Source organism: Phyllopteryx taeniolatus, chromosome 15 (assembly GCF_024500385.1).
Source record: "Phyllopteryx taeniolatus isolate TA_2022b chromosome 15, UOR_Ptae_1.2, whole genome shotgun sequence".
NCBI lineage: Eukaryota > Metazoa > Chordata > Actinopteri > Syngnathiformes > Syngnathidae > Phyllopteryx > Phyllopteryx taeniolatus.
Window position 1 is genome coordinate 6,447,564 of NC_084516.1, and position 26,694 is coordinate 6,474,257.

General features: G+C 39.7%; 3 protein-coding genes across 9 annotated transcripts; 1 reads left to right on the forward strand and 2 right to left on the reverse strand.

The window, feature by feature from the left end:
• Positions 1–3,726: 3,726 nt before the first annotated feature.
• mtfp1 (mitochondrial fission process 1) lies at positions 3,727–9,094 on the reverse strand. The gene is made up of 4 exons (XM_061799136.1): positions 8,933–9,094; positions 6,621–6,748; positions 6,131–6,363; positions 3,727–5,397 (listed from the first exon to the last, which is right to left on the reverse strand). The coding sequence occupies exons 1-4, from the start codon at positions 9,000–9,002 to the stop codon at positions 5,331–5,333; spliced, it is 498 nt and encodes a 165-aa protein (XP_061655120.1). The 5' UTR covers positions 9,003–9,094; the 3' UTR covers positions 3,727–5,330.
• Positions 9,095–9,178: 84 nt separating this feature from the next.
• lman2la (lectin, mannose-binding 2-like a) lies at positions 9,179–16,846 on the forward strand. 3 transcript variants are annotated; one of them, XM_061799127.1, is made up of 9 exons: positions 9,182–10,430; positions 10,652–10,770; positions 11,199–11,316; positions 11,395–11,477; positions 12,661–12,693; positions 12,842–13,003; positions 13,343–13,457; positions 14,057–14,179; positions 14,244–16,846. In XM_061799127.1, the coding sequence occupies exons 1-9, from the start codon at positions 10,226–10,228 to the stop codon at positions 14,384–14,386; spliced, it is 1,101 nt and encodes a 366-aa protein (XP_061655111.1). In that variant the 5' UTR covers positions 9,182–10,225; the 3' UTR covers positions 14,387–16,846. The 3 variants fall into 3 exon arrangements, with proteins under 3 accessions (XP_061655114.1, XP_061655111.1, XP_061655113.1); XM_061799130.1 differs by lacking the exon at positions 14,057–14,179 and having other exon boundaries at positions 9,179–10,430; XM_061799129.1 differs by lacking the exon at positions 12,661–12,693.
• On the reverse strand, positions 12,902–25,351 carry wbp1 (WW domain binding protein 1). 5 transcript variants are annotated; one of them, XR_009792024.1, is made up of 6 exons: positions 24,855–25,074; positions 23,751–23,853; positions 23,489–23,656; positions 21,578–22,107; positions 14,214–14,379; positions 12,904–13,042 (listed from the first exon to the last, which is right to left on the reverse strand). XR_009792024.1 is itself a non-coding variant. In XM_061799132.1 (5 exons), exons 1-4 carry the CDS (start codon positions 24,933–24,935, stop codon positions 21,611–21,613), a joined length of 849 nt encoding a protein of 282 aa, XP_061655116.1. In that variant the 5' UTR covers positions 24,936–25,074; the 3' UTR covers positions 12,902–13,042; positions 21,578–21,610. The 5 variants fall into 5 exon arrangements, 4 of the variants coding, with proteins under 4 accessions (XP_061655116.1, XP_061655117.1, XP_061655115.1 ...); XM_061799132.1 differs by lacking the exon at positions 14,214–14,379 and having other exon boundaries at positions 12,902–13,042; XM_061799133.1 differs by lacking the exons at positions 12,904–13,042; positions 14,214–14,379; positions 24,855–25,074 and adding an exon at positions 25,090–25,351 and having other exon boundaries at positions 16,927–22,107.
• Between the last annotated feature and the right edge of the window lie 1,343 nt (positions 25,352–26,694).

Below are 26,694 nucleotides of genomic sequence, written 5' to 3' on the forward strand. Positions count from 1 at the left end.
AAAGCAAATCATGTGCGTCGCCTTCATGTTTCCGACTAAAATAACCAAACTTCAAATTGTCTTCACTTTTAATAACACATATTGCAAATATTTGTGTTACAATCCCCTTTTAAAATAAACCAAATTTTGACTGCCTTCTGTTCTTGTGCTGCATTTATTGTAGTCCATGGTCGTACAACAGATGCAAATTAGCTTTTAGCCAACTCTGGTCCAATTCCTTTTAATTGTACATTGTCCCTGTAAAAATAAACTAAAATAAAGCACGTGAGGGGGATTTTAATTTATCCATATTTATAGTCTATCGCAGATGGGTCAGGAACAAACGAACAAAATGACCAGGGGTCAATGAACTCTCGTTTCTGTAACAATACAATTTTCCTCAACGGCGTACTGCTCTTAACTGATACATGAAAATTATGCAGGTCATAGTGATGCCAGCTGATGTCACAGTCCATTTTTATTGACTCAAGCCTCCACTTTGTGAGGTTGATAATGAATGCGGCCACCTCTCCAGACACACAGATAGTAGGCCGCGCTCACACATCCCGCTACGGACACCAGCAGGATGGCCACCACCACAGCCACCTTCCACACTGCCGATCCTGCTCTTTTCTCATCTGAATCATCCCAACAACAACGTAAACTAGTTAGCGAGCACGCCGAAAAATTTTAAAAAGGCACAGTGACCTCACCTCGAGCCTTCAGAAGCAACGGTTTTCTCGTAGTAGTCATTAGGTTCTCGTCGTCCTGTAGTAGAGTGACGCCGTCGGTCCCCAGTGTGCTCTCGGGCATCATCAGCATCAAGTAGTCTTCGGAGGACTTTCTGTAAAGCTCATCGAGTTCATCGTCCTGAGCGTTCTCCTCGGAGAAGGTCCATTGGCCCAGGATGTGTAGAGGAAGGCCTTGAAAATGTATACATACAGGGGGTTGCAAAAGATAAGAGTGAGCAAACTCACGAGTTAAACTGTGCAGCATCAACATGTACAACAACAAAATAAATCTCCTTTGTCCTCTGCAGTTAAATAATATTAGTGCCAGTGAGGTCACAATTAGAACAACAATTCCAATCTCTGATGAGCTCAAAAATGCTGGCCTGCCCTTTATAGCATTTACTCATTGCTGTAACCTAGTTTCTGCTTTGGCACAGAAGGCTTAAGTGTTATCAATTTCACCATGATTCTCAAAGTGTGGCGTAGTGGAATAGTCACTGAATTAGCAACATTCAAAACAAGAAATACAGTCAAACTTTACAATGAAGCTTGTTGCTATGCTTACCACCTATTTGAACTTGCTTTCTTTTTTTTTTTAATTCAGTCCATTTTGAAATTTTCATGTCCATCATATTTTATACTCAAGTACAGTTCTGTTGTAGTCCACTTTTTAAAAATTCATTTGCACTTCATCTTTGAACTGTAAGCAAAGAGTTTGAAATCAAATACAAGCTGCAGCAAATGACTTTTACTTCATGTATCAAATTTGAAATTTATATTGAACAGGGACAATACGCAATTCTGATGGCCTCCAATAAGATAATAGTGCAAACAAATATCTTTTTCCCTACAAAATTTTACTTTTGATTTCAATTTAAAGCCAAACTGGCTACTGTCTGCATTGGTGCTTGCTGAAGATACCGTGTGTGAAAATCATTATTGTTTCCTCGTTCATTTCATTAGTATCTGACCTTTTCTGTGAGCGTGAAGCTAATGAAGTGAGCAGCGAGCACAGGGCTCCTCTTACCTCGATGACTTCTTGATGGCGTCATCAGTGCCAAAAACAGCAAATGAAGAAGAAGCAGCATGACTGAAACAAGTGTGATGTTTGTGTTGCTTCTTCTTAAATGCACTCACTTCATTGGGACAATTGGCATCAGCTGCAGAGCAATTAGGAACAGTGACTTGAGTTTTTTTTTGCAGTAAAAAAAAAATATATATATGTCCATACAGCCTTGCAAAAATATGAAAAGACCAAATGTAACACTGGACTTTTTTTGGTGTTTTGACCATTTACATTTTTTTGCTAAGAATTTGTGTTTGTAACTGGAGAGTTATGTTTAGAGAAGAAAGTATATATATACATATCAAAATCAAAAATCAAACAATATTTTGCAGTGGTGTTCATTTTTAATTTTTTTTTCCAGAGATGCACATACACTTGCATAGTCTAATCAGCTCTAGATTAGACAAAAGCTCAACTCAATTCAAGTTTATTTATAAAGCATTTTATAAACAACCCCAGTTGGAACCAAGTGCTGCACACAGATAAAAATCACACAATTTATTAAACAATTTAAACATAAAACAGTTAAAATGATCAAAAAGTAAGACTCCACTGTATCATATTGAGAGCTTGTACTTGGGGTGGGGGGGTGTAATAATACTCTGTGAGGTGTACCTAATTATCTGGACTATCAAAACTCATTTGTGAGAAAATATATAACTCCTACACCATTTAGGGGTGCGCATGGTAGTTAAGTTTAATTAGTGTTAGGATGATGAGGGGGTCCTGGGAATAATTTCTCCCATGTAAGGGGTCCCAGGCAGAGGTGGGTAATAACGAGTCACTACATTACCACTTGGTAACCTTTAGGATAAATCGAGCTTTTCAGAGTAGTTTTAATAAAGCATACTTATTACATTTCCATGAGTATTTTGTTAAGAGGAAATGCTGACTCTTAGATTATTATTATTATTATTTGGAGAACTACTTTTATTTGAGTCATATTATCCTAAATCGGGGGTTCTCAAGTACCACCTCAAAAAATACTAAGCTCTCCCAAGTACCACCTTCATGACCAATATTTAAACTACAGTAGGCGTATACTGGGGGTGGGGGATAATTTTCATCCATCCATCCATCCATTTTCTGAGCCGCTTCTCCTCACTAGGGTCGCGGGCGTGCTGGAGCCTATCCCAGCTGTCATCGGGCAGGAGGCGGGGTACACCCTGAACTGGTTGCCAGCCAATCGCAGGGCACATAGAAACTAACAACCATTCGCACTCACAGTCATGCCGACGGGCAATTTTTAGAGTCTCCAATTAATGCATGTTTTTGGGATGTGGGAGGAAACCGGAGTGCCCGGAGAAAACCCACGCAGGCACGGGGAGAACATGCAAACTCCACACAGGCGGGGACGGGGATTGAACCCCGCACCTCAGAACTGTGAGGCTAACGCTCTAACCAGTCGGCCACCGTGCCGCCGGGATAATTTTCAGTTTTACATTATTAAAATGTGGCAAACTGATTTAATTTCCCCCTACAAAACAATAGAATGTTAGTTGAACACATTTTAATCCATATTGGTGTTCAAATGAAGTAAATTCAAATAATTCTTTTTCATTGTATAAATGTTCATCAAAAACAACGCAGAGATTTTATTCCTAAAAACAATATTTAAAAAAAATTATACAATTTGTACTTCATTAAATGTTTGAAAACAAAAGATTAAATGTAAATGTATTGTGCTTAAGTCCAATACAAATGAACTACACACATAAGATGTATAGGATATATATATATATATTTTTTTTTTTTAGAAAAAAAGTTAGCTGCTGCAACATTATGCAGTTTGAACATTTCAGTGATTCTTGTGCATATCACCAGAGGGAGCCTGCGTACCGCACTTTTGAGTCACTCCTCTCAATTAACAGTCTTAGGTACAATTTTAGACCCAAAATTCTTACTGAAACCTAGATTTAGATCAATTTAAAAAATCAAAAATACACAATATGCACATCATTGTAGTATTTATTTCACAACAGTTGCACAATCAAGTTTGTTTTTCTATCCAGTGTTACAAACAGTGAAAGAGTGGGGGAGTGTCCAGTATGACTAGTGAGGCTGTAATGTTCAGTTATGATGAAAATATTGCTAAGACGCAACCCCTCCCAAATCTCAACACTCAACCACAATACAAAAAATACCTCCATTTCTTTACATCGGTGGCATGCTGCCACAAAACTATCACGTCAAATCTGAAATGTTAACACTGAATATGAAAAGAGAACCATGAGCAATCCCTTTAGCTTCTTTTTCCTCGTTGCTTTTCTTCCCCCACCACCAAAACATGTACTAAATGTAAAACTGAGCATTGACAGTTATTGCTAACAAGGCATACAAATAAAGTCAAACATTCACAAAATTGAACATTGTTGCTAAATAGCAGCTATTCCCTAGTATAGCTCGTAGTTTCCACACCTCTAGTCCCTCCATTTAACAAGTATTTCTCTACAGCGAACTTGTGCTCGGAGACGGCAACAGATCGTAGTGATGATGAATACGTGTGAAGCTCACACATTCACAGTACTGTGTCACAAATGTGGAGTAAATAGTGTTCCCAGTGCAAAGCTCAATGGCTGCCATGGCTAACACCTTGGTAGAATCAAAGTGCATCAGAGATAAAGAGGTGAATAGAACCAGACAATTGAAATTGTGAAGAACAAGGTAGTGAACTACTGTGGCAAACTGCTTCACAGCAGAACCACAATGTATTGCTCAAGGCGAGGGACACACACCGATCTTTAAAATGTGACACATGACAAGGAAAAACAATAAATCATTGTTTAAGTGTGCTTTTACTGCTCCAATAGTGTGTGGTCTACTCGCACGTAACAATGCGTTCGTAGTACCTAGACTGACCTGGGAGAGGTAGCACGGTGTCATAGGACATCCAGACTGCCGGAAAAGTCGTAGAAGAAGAAATAGATTAAGCTAGGCTAACCACGTCGCAATGCTGTCATTTCTATTGTGGAGATGTTGACCACACAGTACACAGTAAATACAGTACCGAATATTTTGAGATATTGTCAGCCCTGACCATTTTCCCAGCAGACTAGAGAGGGGGGAAAAAAATTATCTTTCCGAGCCATGAAAAAGGCTCAAATTTGGCCTGTGGCTGTTTGTTGGTGTGTGTGTATAACCGTGCTGAATTGGCTAACGTTCCATTTCACGTCACAATCGCGGAATCTATGGCTCGGCCCAACTCGGTGTTGAGCACACACATAAAGACTTGCGATAAGGACCTTTACAACATCTCACACCAAAAGATACTTGTTCAGGATAATCTTTTAGACATCTCACAATCTGCCTTTTGCTGACCTTGATCGGAAGAGAGCAAAAATTTGGAAATGACCCAATTATCGGTATGCGTGTACCCCGCTTTATGCAAAGTGCATCCCTGCCGTGTAACATTAAAAGAACCTTGAGTAGACAGTCATAATTCTTAACAGCAACACTCCTGCATAGTGTTATACGTATACAGTACAATTTAAAGATCTACTATAAAATCCCTTTTCTTTATGGCTCCATGCAATCCTTTGCCGCCTTGTCCCTCCTTATTCCTGCTTCTCGCTGTGACCGTAGACCTTCCGCAGGCTCGAATCCAGCAAGTAGTCCACAGACCTGCACGGTGTACATGTGGTAAACAAAAGTGATTTGACTTTCATGTACACTACCATTCAAAGTTTGGACTGAGAACACAGCTGGATACTGTATCAGGGTTCTGTGATATTGAAAAAATAGACAGAGATAAATCATTTCAAAAACTTTTTCCTCTATTAATGTGGCGTATAAGCTATACAACTTTTTTTTTTTACAATTTGGAGAAAACAAATAATAATCAAAATGACAGTATAAGCCGACTAGAACATCTGAACTTGATTTGGAGTTAGTCGGTGGCAGGTGTGTGCTGACTCCCATTTAACAGATTTGAATGTGATTGCTTAATTCTGAACACAGCCACACCCCAGTTATCAGAGGGTGTGCACACAACGATATCTCAGTTTATTTTTACTGCCCCTCTCGAAAAGATTTTTATTTTTATTTTTTTCAATCGAGTTGTAGAGGTTATAAGTCACATTAATGGTGAAAAAAGCTTTAAAATGATTTATCTTCATCGATTTTTCTTTACATCGCAAAAATCTGGCATTTTAACAGGGGTGTCTAGACTTTTCATAACCACTATATATATGTGTGTGTATATATATATACACACACACTCACACACACACACACACACACACACACACACACACACACACACACACACACAGTAGTGTCTCCAAACTATGGCTCAGGGTCCATTTGTGGCCCGCCCTCATTTTTAGTGGCCTACGGCAAAACAACCACATGCTACCTGTCGATAGGGGTGATGATAAAAGGGATGGTTGAGAGGCCGATGGCCGTGGTGGTCCACTTGCGCACAGGCAGGGGCAATTTGGTGGTGCGGCCGAGCAGGTGCAGCGTAGCGGCACAAACGCGGTTGATGGTGAAGCCCGGGATGACGATGGAGGCCAGGGCCTGCCACACGAACGTGTCCGCCACCGCCGTCACCACCCGCATCTTCTGGCCTGGGTCGTCCCTGTGCGCCTGAACAAGCGGAAGAAGATTCATGTGGTATTATTGATGCAGTTGAGGCGACAGAGGTTGATTCAACCTCAACCAGTTTACGAAAACTCCTCCAGCTCCTCCAAGCAGCATTTACTGTGATCATTACAGTAATCGACTGTATAGTTGAGCTTCACAATTCACAAATTTCTTAACAACAACAACTGCGGTTAACTTGTTTACACTTGTACAACCGTTCCGAACATCAAACTGCTTCTCACCATCCCACCCTCACTCACCACAGCTGCTTTCTTCCCTTTGTCCACAGCATCAGCAGTGACATAAGCAGTGGACACAGCGTAGCTGCCCCACACCAAGCTCACCGGCACCAGCGGACGGAAAGCCTCCCCCACCTCGTTGGCGTAGCCTGGGGAATCGGGGCGGGAGGTGTACAGGGTCAACAGAGGCTTTACCGATCACTGTTTTGATAGATGACTTTGTATCTTTGTTTCAGTCAACTGCTGTGCTTCTTACCAGCTCAAAGTAGTTTTGGAAGATCTCCAATTTCTCGTGGATCAAAGGGAACAAAAACTCGAATTTGTCGGCGGCGGTTTTATTTGCATCGCGTCAAAATGTTTATTTAAGGAGGATTCCTGTTGAGAGGCACGCACCGTGCAAGCAGCCTCTATTCAGCTCTAATCTCTTGTTACATAATTGACCAAATTCATGGTAGTAAAACCAATAAAAAATTATTTTTTAATCAATAAAAAAAATACCTGAAAACTATTTTAGTGAATAAAAAAAACGAAAAGAATTGTTAAAAATATGAATTAACTAAAAAGTAAATAAAACAAAATCTAAAAGGAATAAAATTAAATTAAGAGCTCAACGTCAGTGATATTTCTGCAGGTTCTGAATTTCTTGAGGATCCAACAGGGTACAAAAGCTAAATATTATGGGCAATGGTTTGATTTGCATTGCGTAATCTTCTTATTTGAGGACACATTGACAGACACGCACCATGGGACCAGCCTCTTTTCACCGCTAATCTCTTGCTACATAATTGACAAATTCCATGGTAGTAAAACAATGAAAAATAGACCATGATTACAATAAATTAAATAAAAAATGAAATGCTTTTATCAAAAAGTAAAAGAAGATAACAATTATTAAAAACAAATGAAATCCTTTTATCAAAAAAAAGATTACAATAAATTAAATAAAAACTGAAATGCTTTTATCAGAAAAATAAAATAGGTACAGTTTGATTGACCTCAGGTCAAATCTTAATTTATTTGTGGATCCCGTTAACACACACTACCCAAGCAGCCTCTGTTCAGCTCTAATCTGTTGTTACATAATCGACCATTTTAATGACAAACAATAAAATATATTTTTTTCACTAAATTAAATTTAAAAAAATAAACATTTGCTTATAAATACTATAAATAAAATCTAAAATTAAAAGTAAGATAAAATTATTTTTAAACTATGAAACAAATAAAAATAAAAGCAAATAACAGCAGTGATTAAAGGCACTACAACTAACCTATTAATCAATAACTGATCAATTATCAAATTAATCAACTTTTTTGATAATCAATTAATTGTTTAGAGTCATTGTTTAACTAATATTGTCCAAATCCACTGAATTTCTGCCTCTCAACAGTAAATACTTTCATATTTCTGTAAAATGAAAGCAGACTAATTATCTTTGTGTTTAATCGAAACAAGTCATTTGGAAAATTCTGCTTTTACTTTGGGAAACAATGATCAACATTTTTGCCCATTTTTTGACATGTTACAGACCAAAATCAAGTAATGTCTGTGCTTTGTCTGCATTGTAAATTTGAAATTATATCCTGTTTTTTAACAAATGGACAGAAATGTAAAAAAAATTTTTTATCCGAGTCATCAAATAATAAAAAATTACATTAATTGATTATTAAAAGAATACGTAGTTGCAGCCCTAGCAGTGATTATTACTACAAATAACGGGAAAAAACATGAGCCACACATATTTATCTACAAATACTGTGTATTAATTACAGCTGAAACATGCACGCTTGTACTTTTCCTCGGGATGTGCTGTACATTTGCAATTAAGTATTACTGCAGCACAAAAGCCTTTCAATACTGCATAGTGTACTTGCACTTACTATTGGGAGGATTAAAAAGGAGGCTTTGTTGCTACACTCAAGTACACAAAACAGAAAGTGACACACTCTCTCATGACTTTCTGACTCCCAAGTGGCTGTGAGTCACTGCCTCAACGTGAACTTGCTCAACTACTTTGGTCTGACCGAGCTGCTAACACTGACAACTCGTTAGAGTTACAATAAACTACAAAAGCTCGGATAAAGCGTCAAAGGCAAAAATAAAAATAAATAAATAAATAAATAAAAAGTGTTTGTCTCAGATTTGTGCTACGAAGTGCCCTTGTCGGTCACGTTCGCTATAAATAGACATTTTACCACTAGCTAGCTTGGTAGCTGCTAGCAAGCTAGCTAGCTAGCACCCAGCTCCAGGGTCACCCTGTTCTCTCTACTCATTCCTCGCGTTTGTTTCATGCAAGCTCAGGGGGGGCAAAAAAAATACAAATATTACACACCTAGGAACCGGACCCATGTGTCGCGATAGATGTCGACCGCTTTGCTCGATGTTTCTTCCGTGGGCTCCATGCTTCCCTGCGGCGTGATTTACTCCATCCCGTCCGGTGCTCAGTGAGCGAGTAGAAACAACAACCAAGGCATCCACGAGGAGGCGTGGCCTCCAACCGACCGAGTGAGTACGACGGTCCCGACATACGACCGTGGGCTTTACGAACCCAATAACTATGAATAAACAACAAGAAGACACGTTCATACACTGCCTTGCAAATCAAACAATACAAATAGTTGATACAAATGACAGCTGGCGTAATTATCAGTCATCAACCATGAGAATGTAATTCAAATTAAAACCCTACAACCCCCCCTCCAAAAAACAAACAAACAAAACAGACAATAACTGAGTCCACTTCCAGACTTAAGAGGAGAGTGAAGGGAGTAAACACAAACACACAGAACAAAAACAACAACTGACAGAGGCTGCGGTGAACTGTTGGGTGAAGTTCATCTTCAAACTTAAACACCAGAGAGCATACATTTTACCTGCTAAAGAGGAGAGTGAAGGGCGTAACTTTGTTTTTTCAAAACCTTTATTTTGAATAGTTTTATAAAGAATTGACGGCATATTTTTTTTGTAACATTTGGTCAGTATCTTTTTGGGGGGGAGCAGGGGGGGCACTACAGTGTAGGAGTGGTTAGCACATCTGCCTCACAGTCAAGAGGTTTAGGGTTAAAATCTCAACTCCAGCTTTCATTTGGAATTTTGAGTTTTGGTCCATATGTGCTTATTTTCCTAAAAAATTTTAATTAGGTTAATAATTTATTATTGCCACATTGGAGAAATTGTTGCAGGAGATAAGGGGAAAAGCAAAGTTTAAGTATAAGAATTGTCATTATAATGAGATATTAAGTTGGCGTAATGAAAACACTGCTGTACTGTAAACAAAGTATGGAATCAGATCAGTTGTAACAGAAATATTGCACTTTTTTTTCAAAATGTTGCCCATTTAGCACTTTTGTACACCAGGGAAGATCATTCTGAGAGCAAAGTTATAGAAATAAATAGTGGCATCCATTTAAAACATTAAGATCAATGAATTTCTTTTTGTAACTATGAAAAAAATGCATATTTGCAATAGCGTTTCTTTATGACCACGCCTCTATATAAAGCTAAGCCAATAGAACGGGTTTATTGTGACTGACGGCAAAACAACCCAATGAGCGTTAGCTAAGCAATCCGAAGAGCCAATAGGAAAGACGTTGGCTATGTATGGGGCGGTGATGCTGGATTTACTATGGCCGCCGTCAGCTGGAGCAGGCACAAGCGGAACTCCAAATCAAACCAAATCATTTTATTTTCTCTGCAAACGATGACGCCTTTTAAGCTATTGTCCTCTTTCATTCTTTTAATTGTTACCGTTGGCTACTGTTTCGCCGACGGTGACCACGAAATGGAGGAGTTCCTGAAACGGGAGTATTCCCTCACCAAGCCCTATCAAGGTATACCGCTCGATTCATTGGGTAGAAGATTCTAGAAGGATAGAAAAACACTTACTGTATTTTACCATTCAACACGTTAACATAAAATGCCACCTACTTTGTCATATCTGGTGTATGTTATTTGACAAAACAACCATGTTTGACCATCACGATAGTTCTGTCAGCACGTGATTGTTGGGGGGGGAAAAAAACAACAGTGCCTTTTGTGTGTTTGCTTTTAGCTGTGGGGTCTTTAAGCTCCTCCCACTGGGAGCTGATGGGCGATGCCATGGTAACCACCGAGCAGGTGCGACTCACACCTGACATGCAGAGCCGACAGGGGGCAGTGTGGAGCCGCCTTGTGAGTACTGTTGTGGAAATAGAAGTACAGTACAGGTATTCCACATTAGGTTCGTGGGGGAGAGGGACATAAACATCATCATCATCAACATCATCAACAACAACATAATCGACATCAACAGTATTAGCTAGCATAACTAGCCTAAATAACACACTAGCACAGACTGACGTGACATCACAAATGGGCAAAAAAATATCTGCACTAGCACTTTACACATCATCAAACCCACTTTTTGGCATTTACACACAATAATAAATGTTAGGGAATACAGGCAAATTGTCACGGTAAGGAGACAACACAGGATCGGGAGAAGAAGCAGAAACGCAAATGCCGAACGGCGACTATACGGGGATTCACTGTATTCCGCTTTAGGTTTACTTTTTTTTTTTTCTGCACATGAATTTTTGATCACGTGTTTTCCCTCCAAGCCTTGCCACCTGAACGACTGGGAGATGCAGGTGCACTTCAAGATTCACGGGAAAGGAAAGAAGAACCTCAATGGTGATGGCTTGGCTATTTGGTACACTAAGGAGCGCATGCAGAAAGGTAAATGTTATCGAAAATGCTCTTTTATAGCACTGTAGTCTTTTTCATAAAATAAAATATTTTTATCATCACACACAGGTCCTGTATTCGGGAATGAGGACAATTTCACTGGATTGGGACTTTTTGTGGACACGTATCCCAATGAGGAGAAACAACTAGAGGTACGCGCTCGTGTGTTTTTTGGTCGACGGTCACAGTGGGTCTAGCAGTACAGTAATCCCCTGCCCGTACGTGGTTAGATCAAGATTCAAGAAGTCACCTATTCATGCTTTTTTTATTATTATTAACCCATCCATTATTTGCTTAAAAACTTTCTTTCTGTAACACTCTACGATTTCATTGGATGGCACCAAAGCCCTGTATAATAGGAAAGTACATACATTTGTGTCAAGGAATTATGGTAGTTGCTTGATTTACGGGTTTAATTTGTCACTACGCCAGTAACCCAAACACCGGTATCTCAAATCATCTTTCCCCACTGTAATCAATAGAAATGCCAGTAATCTGTTTTACGCCCCTCTATGTGCATTTAATAAGAAAAATAGCACTCTACAGGACAGGTGTCAAACCCAAGGCTCGGGGGCCACATCTGGCCCGCCACTTCATTTTTTTGTGGCCTGTTAAAGCAAATAATTAACATGAACTTCCATGAGTCTTGCTAAAATCTGTACCAAAATTCCAAATCGTCATATGTAATAAATAACGAGATATTTTAAGCATTTTTTTTAGTTGCCAAACCCCATTTTACAGTAACTTGAACAATAGTTGAACCAACTATTGACTTCTGATTTTAAAACTAGTTATCCATTAATTTGTTTTGTATATGTTATACTATGATGAGGCGATGAAACATTTACAGCCCTCTGAGGGAATCCATAACAACAATGTCGCCCGCACCAAAAATGAGTTTGATACCCCTGCTCCACAGTATTGTATTTTATACAAAAATACAGTAATAACATAATCAAACGGAATGTATTCCAGTAAACATTTTGGGCATCATAATTTCATGCCGTAAATGGGCCTTCTTATGATGTGTATGGCATTATAATACATACAGAGGAGACACTACACTAACTGTAGACATTCGCAACTAAGCTGCTGAAATGAGACTGAATGATATCAAACTGTTTTGGGACCATCATTTTTGCTATATTTGCTTTTTTCAACTATTACTGTGTAGGCCATTATAAACAATTTTACGGGGAAATCAATTGTAGTTTTTTTTTGCTATTCACATCAGGGTTCAGCCACTCGTGGGGGATTACTGTTATAGTAGTACTCGTACAGTGTTGTGTAAAGGGGCTGTCTTTTGTGTTCTTTTGTGCATTCGCATGGGGACAGGCACAAAAAAAGAGATACACTCCGAGCACGCAGGTAACCGTCTTTGGAATATGCGTGTTTAACGTGTGTTTTTAGTTTTACTGTTTCCAGCAAATGTGATAATAAACAAATAACACAAACAATAATAATAATGTCTGAAGTCTTCCAACCTATGCATCGTTTTCCTCTTACCAACCACAAGAGGGTGTTCCCCTTCGTTCTCGCCATGGTGGGCAACGGCACCATCAGCTACGACCACGAGCGGGACGGCCGGCCCACCGAGCTGGGGGGCTGCAACGCCATGGTGCGCAACCTGAAGCACGACACCTTCCTCTTCATCCGATACGTCCGCCGCAGGTTGACGGTGAGGCGCATCCGTCGTTATTATCCTCAAAGTTGCACACTGTTAGCAAATTAGCTGATTTAGTGCTTTGCAGTCAATCAGTGATTTTCAACAGCAAAAATAAAGCTAAACATGACTACCAATAAGACAATACTTGCTGGGGTTACTGCACATGTGCCATAGGTATAATACAGTGAATCCATATACATTTGATGCCATTCTTATGTGGTTTGGGCCAAAATTGATTGGTACAGGATTTGGAATTGTCGATGAGTTTAACAATTGTTATTGTTGTTGCTGGCAGTGGTGGAGAAATGCACCGTGTCGCGAAAATCATTTCATAAACAATGTGTTCGCCAGGTGATGATAGACATTGACGGACAACACGAGTGGAGGGACTGTCTGGATCTGCCTGGCGTGCGGCTGCCCAAGGGCTTTTATTTTGGCGCCACCGCAATTACAGGAGACCTCTCAGGTAGAACACTTTGCAGACACCCAAGTCAATCAAACACACAGTACTTTGGATTGGTTGAGTCTGCAAATGCCAACAATCAAGATGGATTTACACTGTGCGTCCAAGTGCGCAGTGCCTATATCCGGTCTATTTATATTTCAAGTGACACAAGTCCAATATTTTTTACATACATGGAACATATGAAACAACCAATTTGCGCAGATGCCCAAATTGCACATAAATAACTGCACAAGTGTCAACACCAGGCACTGACAAAAACAGGAAATAAACAATAATACATCAATAATACAAATAAAGTGGTGCCTTGACTTACGGGTTTAATTCGTTCCGTGACTACGCTCAGAACTCATATCACAAGTCTTTTCCAGTCCCCCATAAACATCGACAAAAATGTAACTATTTTTTTTTAAATAAGAAAAATTGCCCTCTATTTTACTTTATCAACACTGTTTTTGCATCATGATTTTATGCTTGAACACATTGTGCAGCTCCTTCTGGTACCAAACACTGGAACCCTTCCGTCACTTGTTTCTGTGCTGCGTGTGATTCAAGTCATTCGCTGAAGTTATAATTAACTTTCCTCCAACTTGAATCACTAGACAACCATGACATCATTTCACTGAAACTCTACCAACTGACGGTGTTGCGGACCAAACAGGAAGAAGAAGAACAGGAGGAGGAAATCACAATACCCAGCGTGGATAACATAGAGCTGCTCAGATGTAACACACACACACATAGCTTGTCTTTCTTTACCTCCCTCTGACCTTCTCTTCTCTCTTCAAGTGGGTCGGACCGAGGAAGGAATGAGCGGATTGGCCGTTTTCTTCACGGTGCTCTTCTCCATGTTGGGTTGCATCTTCCTGGTGGTCGTCGGCCTGCTGCTCTACGGTCACTGGAACGAGAGCCGGCGCAAGCGCTTCTACTGAGGAGGGGAGTGGGGGGTGGGTTCGGGTATGGAACTTAACTGCACTGAGTCCACACTGTGGCTGACACATGTTGGTCGGTTTTGGCAAGAAAGACTTCACAGAGCAGGATCCTCACACAAAACCTTATGCTTAACCTCTTCTGAGCAGCACCATCTGACTCTTAACTCTTTTACTGTTGAATTGGCGTCCTCAAACCTTTTGGGTCCAGGGGAGAATTTTTTTTCCAAACACTACTTCATAATCCTAAAACCAATTAAACATAACTACCACGTGTACTTCTCAATGGCATAGGAATTCAAAGTTGATCAATTATTAGGGGGGGAAAAAAGAGGCATAATGTTACACTAACAAATTCATATCTTTTAGATGGAAAGTTATGAGAATAAGTTGTATTTTTTAATGAAAAAAATTCATCTTTACAAGAACAAAAAACACGAGAATAATATCACAATGATATTAAAGGGTCAATATTACTATGAAGTGCCTTTGGTGCGCTCATCAGAATTACGCAGTCACCATGAAAATGGAACAGAATAATGAAACTCTGAGGTCTCATTATAAGTGGCCAAATATTTGCACACATACCTGTACAATGATAAGTCTTTTAAAATGTGTTTTCCCTTTGGATGTACATGATTTTGGCATGTCCCACTCCACACACTGCTCTGCTAACTACAGTGTGTATAGTAAACGGTTAAATATAGTCCACAACAAGTTATTTGATTATATGCGTCATTTAATCGTATATTTCTATTCTCATATTAAACATTTTGCATATGCCCCTGCGGTCCACCCTGGCGCTATGGGTATCTGCCCTTTTAAGAAACCCTCTGATGTTTTCAGTGTTGTCTTTCTTCAATGGAGGCTGAAACGCTGCATAGCTGCAGAATTTACATTTCTGTTTCGTCATTTTCATCGTATTATGTGTATCGTTAGATGTTGTCCACTCTGTCATAGTGAAATATCAATATCAAAACTAAAATTAAAAATATATTTGTTAGACAGTACACAGTCAGGTTGCTAACTGAGTGGTTGTAGCAGTAATTACTGTAATAAAATGAATATGGAATGAATGAATGTTAAATAAATGTAATACTGTGGGGGGTGACATGGGAAAGTCTCAAAGGCACCTTACTATATGTTATTGACTCTTAAGTCATATTTTAACAAATGGAATTTAAAAATACAACTTTATTCTCATAATATGCCTTTCATCCTGGAATTCTAAAAGAAAATAAAAAAAAAAAAAAAAAAAAAAAAAAGATTGTTTTTGAAAAAACATGCCAAAGTTCTCTAGTGATTTGTCACAATCAGAGCTTTTAATTGGCCCAAAGCTAAGGTAGGGAAGAGTAATTGGTTTATTATGTATGTTTTATTGGCCGCTGGTCCCCATATGTAAGTATGGACTTTTATAAAAATGAATTTAGTGCAACTTATCACGGACACCAGTTTGAGAACCCCTGGACTATGTGTTGATTTGTCCCCTGTTAGGCTTTTCTGACCTGCTGCTGTATAAGGTTGAAGATAAACTATGTCGTGGCGTTTCTGCACAGTGTATACACTCAGTGGCCTCAACATTAGATACGCCTGCACATTATGAAGTGGCTACTACACATGTACTGATTTTTAACATCTTAACACTTCAGCACAGTGACCATCAAAAGAATTAACCACAGAAGTAGATATGGTGCTCAGTACAATATGGGGGATACACCTAATCTATAAATGATAAATTGCATAATACTTTTCAATTCCTGTGGGCCCTGTAAAAGGCCACGAGGTGACAGTTGTCACTCTGCCAGACACCTTTCTGCTCCCTCACAATCATGTTTCCATCAGGTGTCTTAAAAACAGTGAGTCATTTGTTTTATTTTTTAGGTTAATTTCTCTTAACAGTTGTACGACAGTTTAAAACATTGCAGACACAGACAAAGGTTTTATGATGGTGACAGTTTGTGTTTGAACCAGATTAATTCATTTTACAGTTTACTATGGGAAGATTTTTTTTTTTTTTTAATGAGAACTGGAGCAGATCGTGTTCCACATTGGAGGTTCCGCTGCAGTTGAATATCAAATGTAACTTTTATTACCTTTCCTTTTCAGTATGTTAAAGAAAGTAGATCACATTTCTTGTAACTTTTGCATTATGAAAATCCTTCATTTGCTGTATTTCAACCTCGACTGTGCACTGAAAGGAAGGTGACCCGTTTTGTTTTTTACTGTTTTTTTTTGCATGTTGTGTATTTAATGTTCATTCCACAAGCTTTGCTGTTGTGAGCGAGTAGATGCAGAAGAGCAGACCGTCTTCTTAAAATATTGTAAATTATGACTAGGACACTTTCTAGTTCCGTTATATGATGCCTCATTTGTTAGCTTTTCCCTCAAGATGCGTATACCCTTTTTCATACTTGCATAGACCAAACAAGTACCATACCTCATTAAAGACTATAAACATTTGAACAGCGAGGCTATTGCCTGACTAAAGTTATAATTTTGGTAATTACATTCAGACACCCCACCCCAAAAGAAATACATTAGTGTAGATGTTTAATTTTATTAAAAAAATAAAATACAAATGATGACCCAAACATCACACAGCAGACATATTAAACAAAAAAAGCATTATTATCCATCAGTCAGTGCCTCCCCCTTTTCACTTTTTGGCGGAAAACATAAAAGGTCTTATTTGGAAAGAGAAAACCAATCCAACCACAGCACCTCCATCAAGTCAACTTCCATCTTCCACACTGAGGTCTTCCATTAAGCAATACACAAAACTGTATGTCTCTAAGTATGAAAGGCAGCCGTTAAATATTCATTTTGTGAATGTTTAAATATGGAAAAAAGAAAGCTGCTGTTTAAACAAAATAATGCACCAAAAGGGATGGACGGAACAGTGACAAACCCACCAAAATATGAATCAATCCAATAACAAGCACAATTGACTTCCTCCTAGTAACTTAATCATAAATGTTAGTGGTTGAAAAGGAAGGTTAGCTGTTAATGTCTCCAAATGAGGGGAATTAAAGTATATATACAAACAAAAAATGCCTTTTTTTAAAAGCCCCTCTGTGTACATACATTGTTGCTGTAGCACTACATTTTTTTAATTAACAAATAGACCACAGACACACAGAGAGAAAGATTACAGTACGGTGCTGTGCCACAGTACTGAGAGTTATATTGCTAGTACTGGTGCCCACATGACAGAGGAAGTGGGGGGCAGCATTAGAACAGTTAGGTTTTATTTTTATTTTATTTTTTATTTTTTGCATAGCCTGGTTGAGTGACGTATACACGACACTGCAGATGTAAAAACTACCATTTGGATACAAGGATGAAATTTAACTAATGCTTTGGCTTAATGGGCGGGAAGAAACATTTTCAATGTTGATGCTGAGCAAAGCAAATAAAAAGGCAAAAGTTTTAGCCTGTAAAACAAAAATACACTCACTGTCATACAATCAGCTAATGTTCAATTGAAAACTCCACCAGCCTCCAAAGGATCAGAAAAAAACATTGCAAGTGGATGGACGATCGTGACTGATATAAATAGCCCTTAATCTCAGTAAACATGAAATCCAAGGAAGGCCATAAACGTTTTAACCTCCATCTTAAATCCTGCACATCGTTTTTTCGATCCTCAGCCTTTTTTCTCTGTGTAACATACAACGGAATATTTGAGCCGTACTGAAAAGAACAAATAAAGCTGTAAATTTTCGAGAAAAATCATGAGTCATTTATAGAACTATCCGACTTTATTCATTCTAAGTTTTTGTCACAAAAAGTTTTTCGTTGTGTTTTCATTCTCACTTTTTTGTCATAACATCGTCTTCATTCTGTTACATGACCAATGTTTTTCTAGTCTTTGTCTTGTAACATTAATAACTTCCTCCAAGACATCCCTTTTATTCTCATGACTTCATGTCATCAATCTTAATATTACAAATTTATTCTGTTAACTTTACAACTTTTGTTGTAATATTTATCATTACAACTCTTTTCTAGTATCACTGTCCTTATTGTCACGTAAGACTATCGTAGCAGTCTTCATTTTCAGAACGTCGACTTTTCTCATAACATTCTCTATTCTTGTGATTTTACAATATATTTATATATTTATTTACGTGTTTCTTGACGTTTCACTATTTTTATTCCTTTTCAGTGTGTCTCAAAACTCTGATGTGAACTTGAGAAAACAAATGAAAAAAATGTAAAAATGACAATGACAAAAAAAATTCTCTTTTAGGGTGTTCTTTGCAAGATAACCGATATGGATTATATGCACTAAAACAAAAGGTTTTCTCATTCCCGATCATTTAGCATGCTTACGACGTAAATTCTCTAACTCTGCACTAGTGACCACAAATGGGGGGTCTAAATCTGTTACATAAATCTACCCCTTGCTTTTGGCGGTGGGGGAAAAAAATTAAATAAAAATATAATCCATTGATGCTAATGAGAACACATTTCACCGGAAAGCCAAATGTCCCCAACTTTTTGTGACATTTTTGTTTGGTGGTAAGCCGTGAGATTTTTCTAATGTTAAAAATGTGCCTTGGCTCAATAAAGGTTAGGGAACAATGCTATTTAGTGGCCACGCATAAGGCAGAAATGTGCACAGCCATCAGGAACGTCTGTCGAGATGCAGCAACACGTCTTCCTCTGCTTGTAATTGGGCTTGTAGTCGCGCTCTCTGCGTGTCACGGCCCCGTCACGAAAGGGTCACGCTTGTCTTAGTATGACTTCACATCTGGACACCTGCTAGCGGACCCGCAAACCTCAAACGTGTCATGCTTGATCAGACTTTCCCTTGTGTTTCACGCTTTGCGTCGTCTTCCCGACACCGCAACAAATTGCACGTACTGTTTGAGCCAGTCAAGTGAAAACTGGTCTGCCGCGGGCAGAAGCTGGCTTTGCGTCTCGTTAGTGTCCTTGTCGGCGTTCAATCACAGCTCATTTGCATCGCCGAATTTAAAAAAGACGACTTTTGGAAACGTTAACATTTATTTAGCGCTTAAACAGCTGCTAAATTCTCAGGGCATCGACTCGATCGCAACTGGACTGTTCTTGTTGTCTTAATAAACATGTCTCCTACCTTAGAGCATAAATAGTTGAGGTTTTTCTACACTAACTTAGGCTAGTGTATCCTAACTAAGCAGTGTTGCATGAACTGATCAAGCATGCTCGGACGAGAGGCGAAACGTCTTCTAATACAACAACAAGTCCAGTTGCGATCCATTGAAAGCCCTGAGAATATTCACAGGAAAGTTGCCTGAATGCAATTTTATACAAATCCCAATGGACTGGAATTGGGGAGATTTGGATAACATGCCATTACAAACCTCTTTAAAGGGTCGTTGCAAAGGTAAGGAATTTTTCTCTTTTTCTCACTGTTTCCATTTAATTTTTTACATTTATGGCCAAAACATGTTTTGCATACAAATATTTACTGTAATTTGGACATTACTACCGTGTTGGCATAGTTTCGTGATCGCAACTACGGTGTGTTCCGACTTGCCTACAAACTTGGGTTACGTCAGTGTAGGAACAGAACTCCGTCGTAAACAGAGAGGCACCTGTAAAGGATTTTGGATCCATCCTTTAAATGCAGCGTATTGCACATTTCCAGGGAACTAGCATAATACAGTGAAAACCCTGGCTAATAGCAACATAGTGATTGGAGTTAAGCTGAAGTAATGCATCAAGATCTTTGTATGATAGGGAGGCGCCAAGTTTAAACTGGAGTTGTTGACGGAAGTTAAGGAGTCTGCAAAGGCCATATAAAAAATGTTTGGGGCAGTTTTTCAAAATCAAATCATCTGTAAGCCATTTATTTTAAGGCCAACGTTGTAAGAGGAGTCTGAAATGATATTGTTTTGAGACCATTGTTTTAAGGTATATTTCTGGTTTAAACTATCGATATAGGCTTTCAAACATTTTTAGGGGGGTGGCAATTACTCACGGTTATTCGCTATAGTGGGGGTTTACTGTGTATCGTTCAATCGAAGTACAAATTCCTCATTGGTTCTTGCAAGATGGTGTCGTTTACCGCCGCTAGGCTTGAACACATTGAATGCACAATAACAATCTTTTTTCCCCCCAAGTTCGACCACTATCCCTTTTTCCAAACACTACGGAGACACGCAACGGCGAGAGAAGCACGCAGTTAACACAATTGGAGTCTGCTGGCATCAACCTCAAACTGCCCCCCCCCCCCCTCGCCAGTGGAAAATACCACAACAAATCACTCCCGGATGCCAAGAGTTCATGCTACAGAGAAGCCCGACGCCATGCTCCCAACCAGAACGTTGAAGCGACACGCCAACATTTTCACAACTGTCTGGGACCAAAACTTTGCAGCCCCCAAAAAATATTTAAATAATTCAAGCTAAGATCAAATCATGCAAACTAGCGAGATGTTGACAGTGCCTTTCCTCCAAACTACACTAGTAATCACTCTAGCCACATTTTGAAGACAGCGCCATCTTCATGTCTGCGTCGCGCAGCGGCACCCTACATTTGGTGTAAGTTGTTAATTCGGTCAGTCACAACTAAGTTTTCTTTTCCACTCGTGGGCTCAGCGAAGTGCGGACCGGAGGGAGACGTAATTGACCCTGCTGGTATGCGTCTTGGTGGTCAACATCCCGAGCGGACGGTTGAGTGTCAAACTGAAGAAGCGGGCGGAAATGCTCCCGACGAGCCAGAAGTAGTAACGGTCGTCTAGTCCGTGGGTTCTCAAACTGGGGTCCACCAGCCATAACTTGGGGGTCCACAAAATTATTTGTAATGAATTATTATATGGTATCTTTTTTTTTCTATTCCTGCCTCTCGCCCAAAGTCAGCTCACCCAAGACCCTAGAGAGGATAAGCTGTATAGAAAATGGAGGAAACATTCAAACGAGATAATTTTGATGAGATGGTAGTTATGTTCAATTGGTGTTAAAACAATGAAGGGAGAAAAAAAAAATCCTTCCCTATAAGAGGTCCCTGGACCCAAAAAGTTTGAGAACCTGTGGCCTAGTCAATACCAATCAATTCACTCAACGAAAAACTAAGGGGACAAATAAGCGAGTCGTGTCGATGGGTTCGCAATCATCATCATCTGAGTGTAGTGTCTGCACATTAGCCGGGAGGATTAAAACACAGACATTCCCCCATGGTGACAATGTTAAAAGTCGAGTGTCGCACCGGGTTGGCTGAGCTGGTGGGAAACACGGTGGCTCACACCATGCTGTCTCCGGCGCTGGTGGCTTGGCTGGGCGTGTCGGAGGTGTGCTCCTTGTGTCTGAAGGCATGCTGCTGGTGGCGGGAGCAGCATTCCCCGCCGGCGGCCCCACACAAACGCCGCTCCTCGTCGCTCTCCTCCTCCTGCCCCGAGCCCTCGTCCAGCTGGCAGACGCACACTTCGATCCCTGAGTCGCCGGTCACGTGCCGGCGCCGAGTGATGAGCTCATCCTCCTCCTCCTCGGCGTTCTCCCGAGCCGAGAACGGCGGCGAGGAGGCAGCCCCCTGGTTTGAGTGTAAGGCATCGGCGGCTGGCCCAGGCTGCACGGCTTGCGAGGGTTCCGGGTCCGCCACAACAGCGACGGCGGGCTGACTAACTTGAGCAGGGTCAGCTGGAGCGGCCTCGGGAGGGTTTTCAGAGTAAGGGGGGGGCGGTGTGGGAGGGTGACCCACCACCTCCTCATAGTCGGGAAGCTTGCAGTCATTCCAGAATCCTGCAAGACAGCACAGCAGCTTCTAAATCAGGGTCTCCAGAGACATTTTCTAAGCACCCCATCAGAATCCTAACACCAATTCAACATTACTCCCATGGGAATTATTTTTTGAATGTTTCAACGTAAATATAGTTGTACAATGACTTCCAAGTGTACCAACTAATGAGTTTTTCGAGTTTCAAGCTATTTTGCCTTGTGTTGAGACTATAATTTCATGTTTAATTTACTATACAAATTATAATCGATTAAGGCAAAATTTAATTTACACTTAGTTTACCGCCGAACTTACTGTTATTCATTTGATTGTTTTAGTGATGGGCGGCACGGTGAATGACTGGTTAGAGCATCTGCCTCACAGTTCTGAGGACCGGGGTTCAATCCCCGGCCCAGCTTGTGTGGAGTTTGCATGTTCTCCCCGTGCCTGCGTGGGTTTTCTCCGGGCACTCCGGTTTCGTCCCACATCCCAAAAACATGCATGGTAGGTTAATTGATGACTCTAAATTGCCTGTAGGTGTGAATGTGAGTGCAAAGGTTGTTTGTTTGTTTGTGTGTGCCCTGCGATTGGCTGGCACCCCACCTCCTCCCCGATGATAGCTGGGATAGGCTCCAGCACGCCCGCGACCCTTGTGAGGAGAAGCGGCTCTGAAAATGGATGGATGGATGTTTTAGTGATGGACTGCAGCGTTACAACTTGCTTACAAACAGTGGCTGGCCGTCCATTTGGTACCTGGCCCTTCAGTGGGGACTTATCTGATGCAATACACCTCTTTAATACCACTATCATACAAGTATAGAAACCATCAATACGATACAAAAACGATACCTCACGATGTCTAACCTTTCTGGAAAAGTCCACCTTGAAATTTGATTATAATGTATGTCCGAGACCAAGTCAATTTATCTTCCTCTGTCAGCCACTGCGGGTATAAAAAAAACAAACCTCAAATGTATGAAAGCATGCAAATCGCTCTTGACGCGTTTTGGTAGTCACACTTGGCTTACTCTGACCAACCAATCGGAGAGAAAAAAAATATTGGCATTATTGCCCTGTGAGGCGAAACTGAAATCTGATCGGTTAAAGAAACAATCCCATAGCTCATATAGTTGGAAGTTCCACTAGTGATTCTGAAGGCCATGGGCAGATTAAAAAAATTGTTGTTTTTTGTTTTAAAAACATGTTAACATCCCGATACACGTACTGGAAGCAGTGCGGCCAAAAGAAACGCGAAGAAATGAAGACTGTCGGAAATACATTACACATACATACATTATACAATTTCATGAAACAAATATTAAGAATATTGGTTGTAAATGTAGGTCAGTGCTTCTGATGATGACGGCCAGCAGAGGACCCCCCTGTGCCTAATATACCTCTACTCACTGAGGTTGAGTGGTGGGGGTGAAATAAAAGAGCTGGAGGCGCCCTGGTAAGCCATTAGGCTAATTTCACGCTGCCGTTGCTCCTGCTGCAGCCGCATTTTCACCCTGCGGTGTCGATATGCGCAGCAGCAGCTCAGCATGATGATCAGGGTCCAAACTAGCCAGAACCCTAAAGGATGGGGAGGGTCAGAGACAGGCTCGATTTAGATCCAGATTTACCCAACAAGCTTGTCAAATGCTACACGAATGAATCGCTAACTTACACCAGAGCTCGTAGTAGTAAGTGCAGCATTCCGTCTCTCCACAGCAGTATCCCATCTCACAGCGGTATTGCTCATTGTTCACCCCAAAACAGAACTCCTTGCCCTTAATTAAAAACAAAAGCGCAGACAAACGATTTTCCTTGTGAGTCAACATTTAACCACATGTGAAAGAGAAACTGCAGATGAATGACTCAAGAACAATAACATTGGTTAATGCGGCACAGCTGATCATAGCAGATATCATGGAAATATTCCCCTGCTAGTACTTGTGAACAATCGGATTGAAAGCTTACTAAACATTATGATAGTCTGGTGATTCCAGAACAGGACGTCACTATTGTTATGTCCGTGAAAGCAATGTTCCAGTGTTTTGGGGAAATTTACAGCTCCAAGTCATGAAAAGAGAATCACATCTCGTTTTTTTTTTCTTTTCCCTTTTTCATAAATTGAGGTTAAAACGACGTTGGACTCTTTAGCATTCACGCAAGACATTATTTGGAAAGCTGCAATCTCATACATCAAGTCACGAAATTGAAGCACATACTATTAGTATATCCGAGCACAATAATAGTATGTGCTTCAATGTCGCTTCTGGATGTTTTTTTTTTTTTAATGATACATGCAGTAATAGTAGTAGGCTACGAGTATACAACAAGTGTTAATAGCATTATTAAGAGGAAGTGGCAATGGGTGACCACTCTTAATTCAGGCTGTTAATAATAAAACACAGCCTTGTGTTTTAAATCAATGTTCGACCTAAAAAGTTAGCAAATTGCCCAATTTATTTGGCAGTAATTCCCCAAGGAAATTAGTTTTCGATCAGCTTCACTCGACACAAAATGTCACAATCAATCTAAAGTTGCCGAAACAGTGCTAAAATATATTTTCAAATGTTAAATAAAAATATATAATAAAAAATAAAAAACCTACTAAGAGAGACTCCATCCGTGTCTAGCTACTAGCTAGCCCCTCGGCCTAGGAAGCTAATATCAACAACCTCGAATAAACCCGTCAAATAGCCTGGTGCCCGTTAGCAACAGCTAACGTTCATCTCGACCTCGTTCATCCAAAACTGCAAAATGGAGACATTAAAACGGCGTGTACGGTAGCTGTTTGTGCGAAGTCCAACTCTCCTCGCAAGTGACCATCGACAAAATCTGGAAAACTTTGAATAACTGACGTCATCTGCAGCCAACACAAACTGAGCCGGAGTCAGTTTCCTTTGTGGAGCAGAACAAAAAAAAAAAAAAAGCATAGAGGTGAGGCCGTGGCCAAGCCCATCAGCCTCGGCCTCGACTGAGAGCGTCGACCGATCTGGAGAGCGCTCGCGTCGGCTTACCTGCACCAGACAGACACCGGTACAGAGGAGCCCTACAATGGATCCCAGCGCTTTCTGTGGCATCTTCCTGGGTTGTCAGACGTCGACACGACGGCAACCATAAAAGCAAAAATTGAGTCAAATATCGACGGCGTGTCGAAGTCACTTCGGGTGGCCGTGGCGCTCTATTTAACGGTTCCGCCAGTCGCCTTCCGACATGTTTATGCTGTTTCTTGACTGAAATGGAGTAATATGAGAAAGTGTAGGGGACTCGACGAGCTGCAGGGGGCGCTATAGACGTTGTTTCGACTAAATACTGTAGATTAGGAGCTGACGTCATATTTCAAGTATAGGCCATTTTAAGATTTTGTGAAAATTGTTGTTTTGTGAAAATGTCAGAGGTGGGTGTCGTTTGGAGTCATGAGTCTCAAATCTTAACCTTAAAGTTTCAAGCAAGTCCCAAACCACTGTGGCAAAAGCATTTAAAAACAAAGAGCAAAAAAAATAATAAAAAAGAAACATTTAAAAACTACGGAAGCGTATTGCTGCCACACCAAAAAAACCAAAAACAAAAAAGGGTTCACTATCACGTTATAACATGAAACGTATCACGTTATAACGTGATAGTGAACCTTTTTTTTTTTTTTTTTTTGGTGTGGCAGCAATACGCTTCCGTAAAAAACAAAGCACAAAACATCTTAATAAAATTAGTGAAATAACGTACATTGCATGTAAAAGATTTTTTTTTTTTAAAAACAAAAAAAAAAGATTTTAAAAGAGCTCAATCATAAGCATGAGAGAAAATAATAGTTTTTAACCTGAATGTAAAAACATTCGCACTAGGGGCAAATCAAGAAATAATTTGGATTAAACAAGTCATAAATTAAGTCATATAATCTTGCTCAGTCTCAAATATGTATTTGCACATTAGCCTCTTTACACTGAGTATCTGTACTTGCATTAGTTAGCTGTACTAACATGTTCACAATCACAGTCTCTGTATTGTCTCAAACATTTTACACCAAGTATCACCTTTAAAAAATGCTTGGCTCACTCAGGACCACCATAATGACCGACAGTACTTTGAATTATGAATTCAAATATAGCGTACATAAAATTTCAATAAAATTGCACCTCATAAAATGTTTGAAAACAAACAGTTCTAAAAGAAGAATGCAAATGTATTCTGCTTCAAAGTTAAAAATACAAATTAATGAATTATATTTAACAAATGTGCTGTGCTGGATTTAAAAAAAACAATAATCCACTGTAACATTCTACATAGTTTGAATATTTCATTCATTTCAGAGGGCCAATTGCAATTGGCCATTTTTGAAAAAAAACATTTTTGTTTGTTCCTTATGATGGTGAATTTCGTGTTATGTTTTATATATACATATATATATATATATATATATATATATATATATATATATCTTTAAATAGTAGTTCACTGTGTGTAGTGTATCTTTATAATGTACGTTTTACTTTTTGAATTGGGCTACGGAAATAAATAGTTTCCCACATATTCTAACGTAATGACATTCACTTGTAGTATCGTAATAATAATTACAATATACAGATACGATTTTATAAAATATAGTGAGATTATTGAAGACCATTTTT

Coding starts and splice junctions, on each gene's coding strand:
- wbp1 (XM_061799132.1), bottom strand. CDS start 24,935: ATGACGTCAGTTATTCAAAGTTTTCCAGATTTTGTCGATGGTCACTTG. Junction 23,854..24,854: donor ACTTCGCACAAACAGCTACC/GTACACGCCGTT, acceptor TTTTTAATTAAG/GGCAAGGAGTTCTGTTTTGG. Junction 23,657..23,750: donor TTACTACTACGAGCTCTGGT/GTAAGTTAGCGA, acceptor CCCATCCTTTAG/GGTTCTGGCTAGTTTGGACC.
- lman2la (XM_061799127.1), top strand. CDS start 10,226: ATGGCCGCCGTCAGCTGGAGCAGGCACAAGCGGAACTCCAAATCAAAC. Junction 10,431..10,651: donor CCTCACCAAGCCCTATCAAG/GTATACCGCTCG, acceptor GTTTGCTTTTAG/CTGTGGGGTCTTTAAGCTCC. Junction 13,458..14,056: donor AATTACAGGAGACCTCTCAG/GTAGAACACTTT, acceptor TTGAATCACTAG/ACAACCATGACATCATTTCA.
- mtfp1 (XM_061799136.1), bottom strand. CDS start 9,002: ATGGAGCCCACGGAAGAAACATCGAGCAAAGCGGTCGACATCTATCGC. Junction 6,364..6,620: donor AAGGGAAGAAAGCAGCTGTG/GTGAGTGAGGGT, acceptor CCGCTTGTTCAG/GCGCACAGGGACGACCCAGG. Junction 5,398..6,130: donor ATCATCACCCCTATCGACAG/GTAGCATGTGGT, acceptor TACACCGTGCAG/GTCTGTGGACTACTTGCTGG.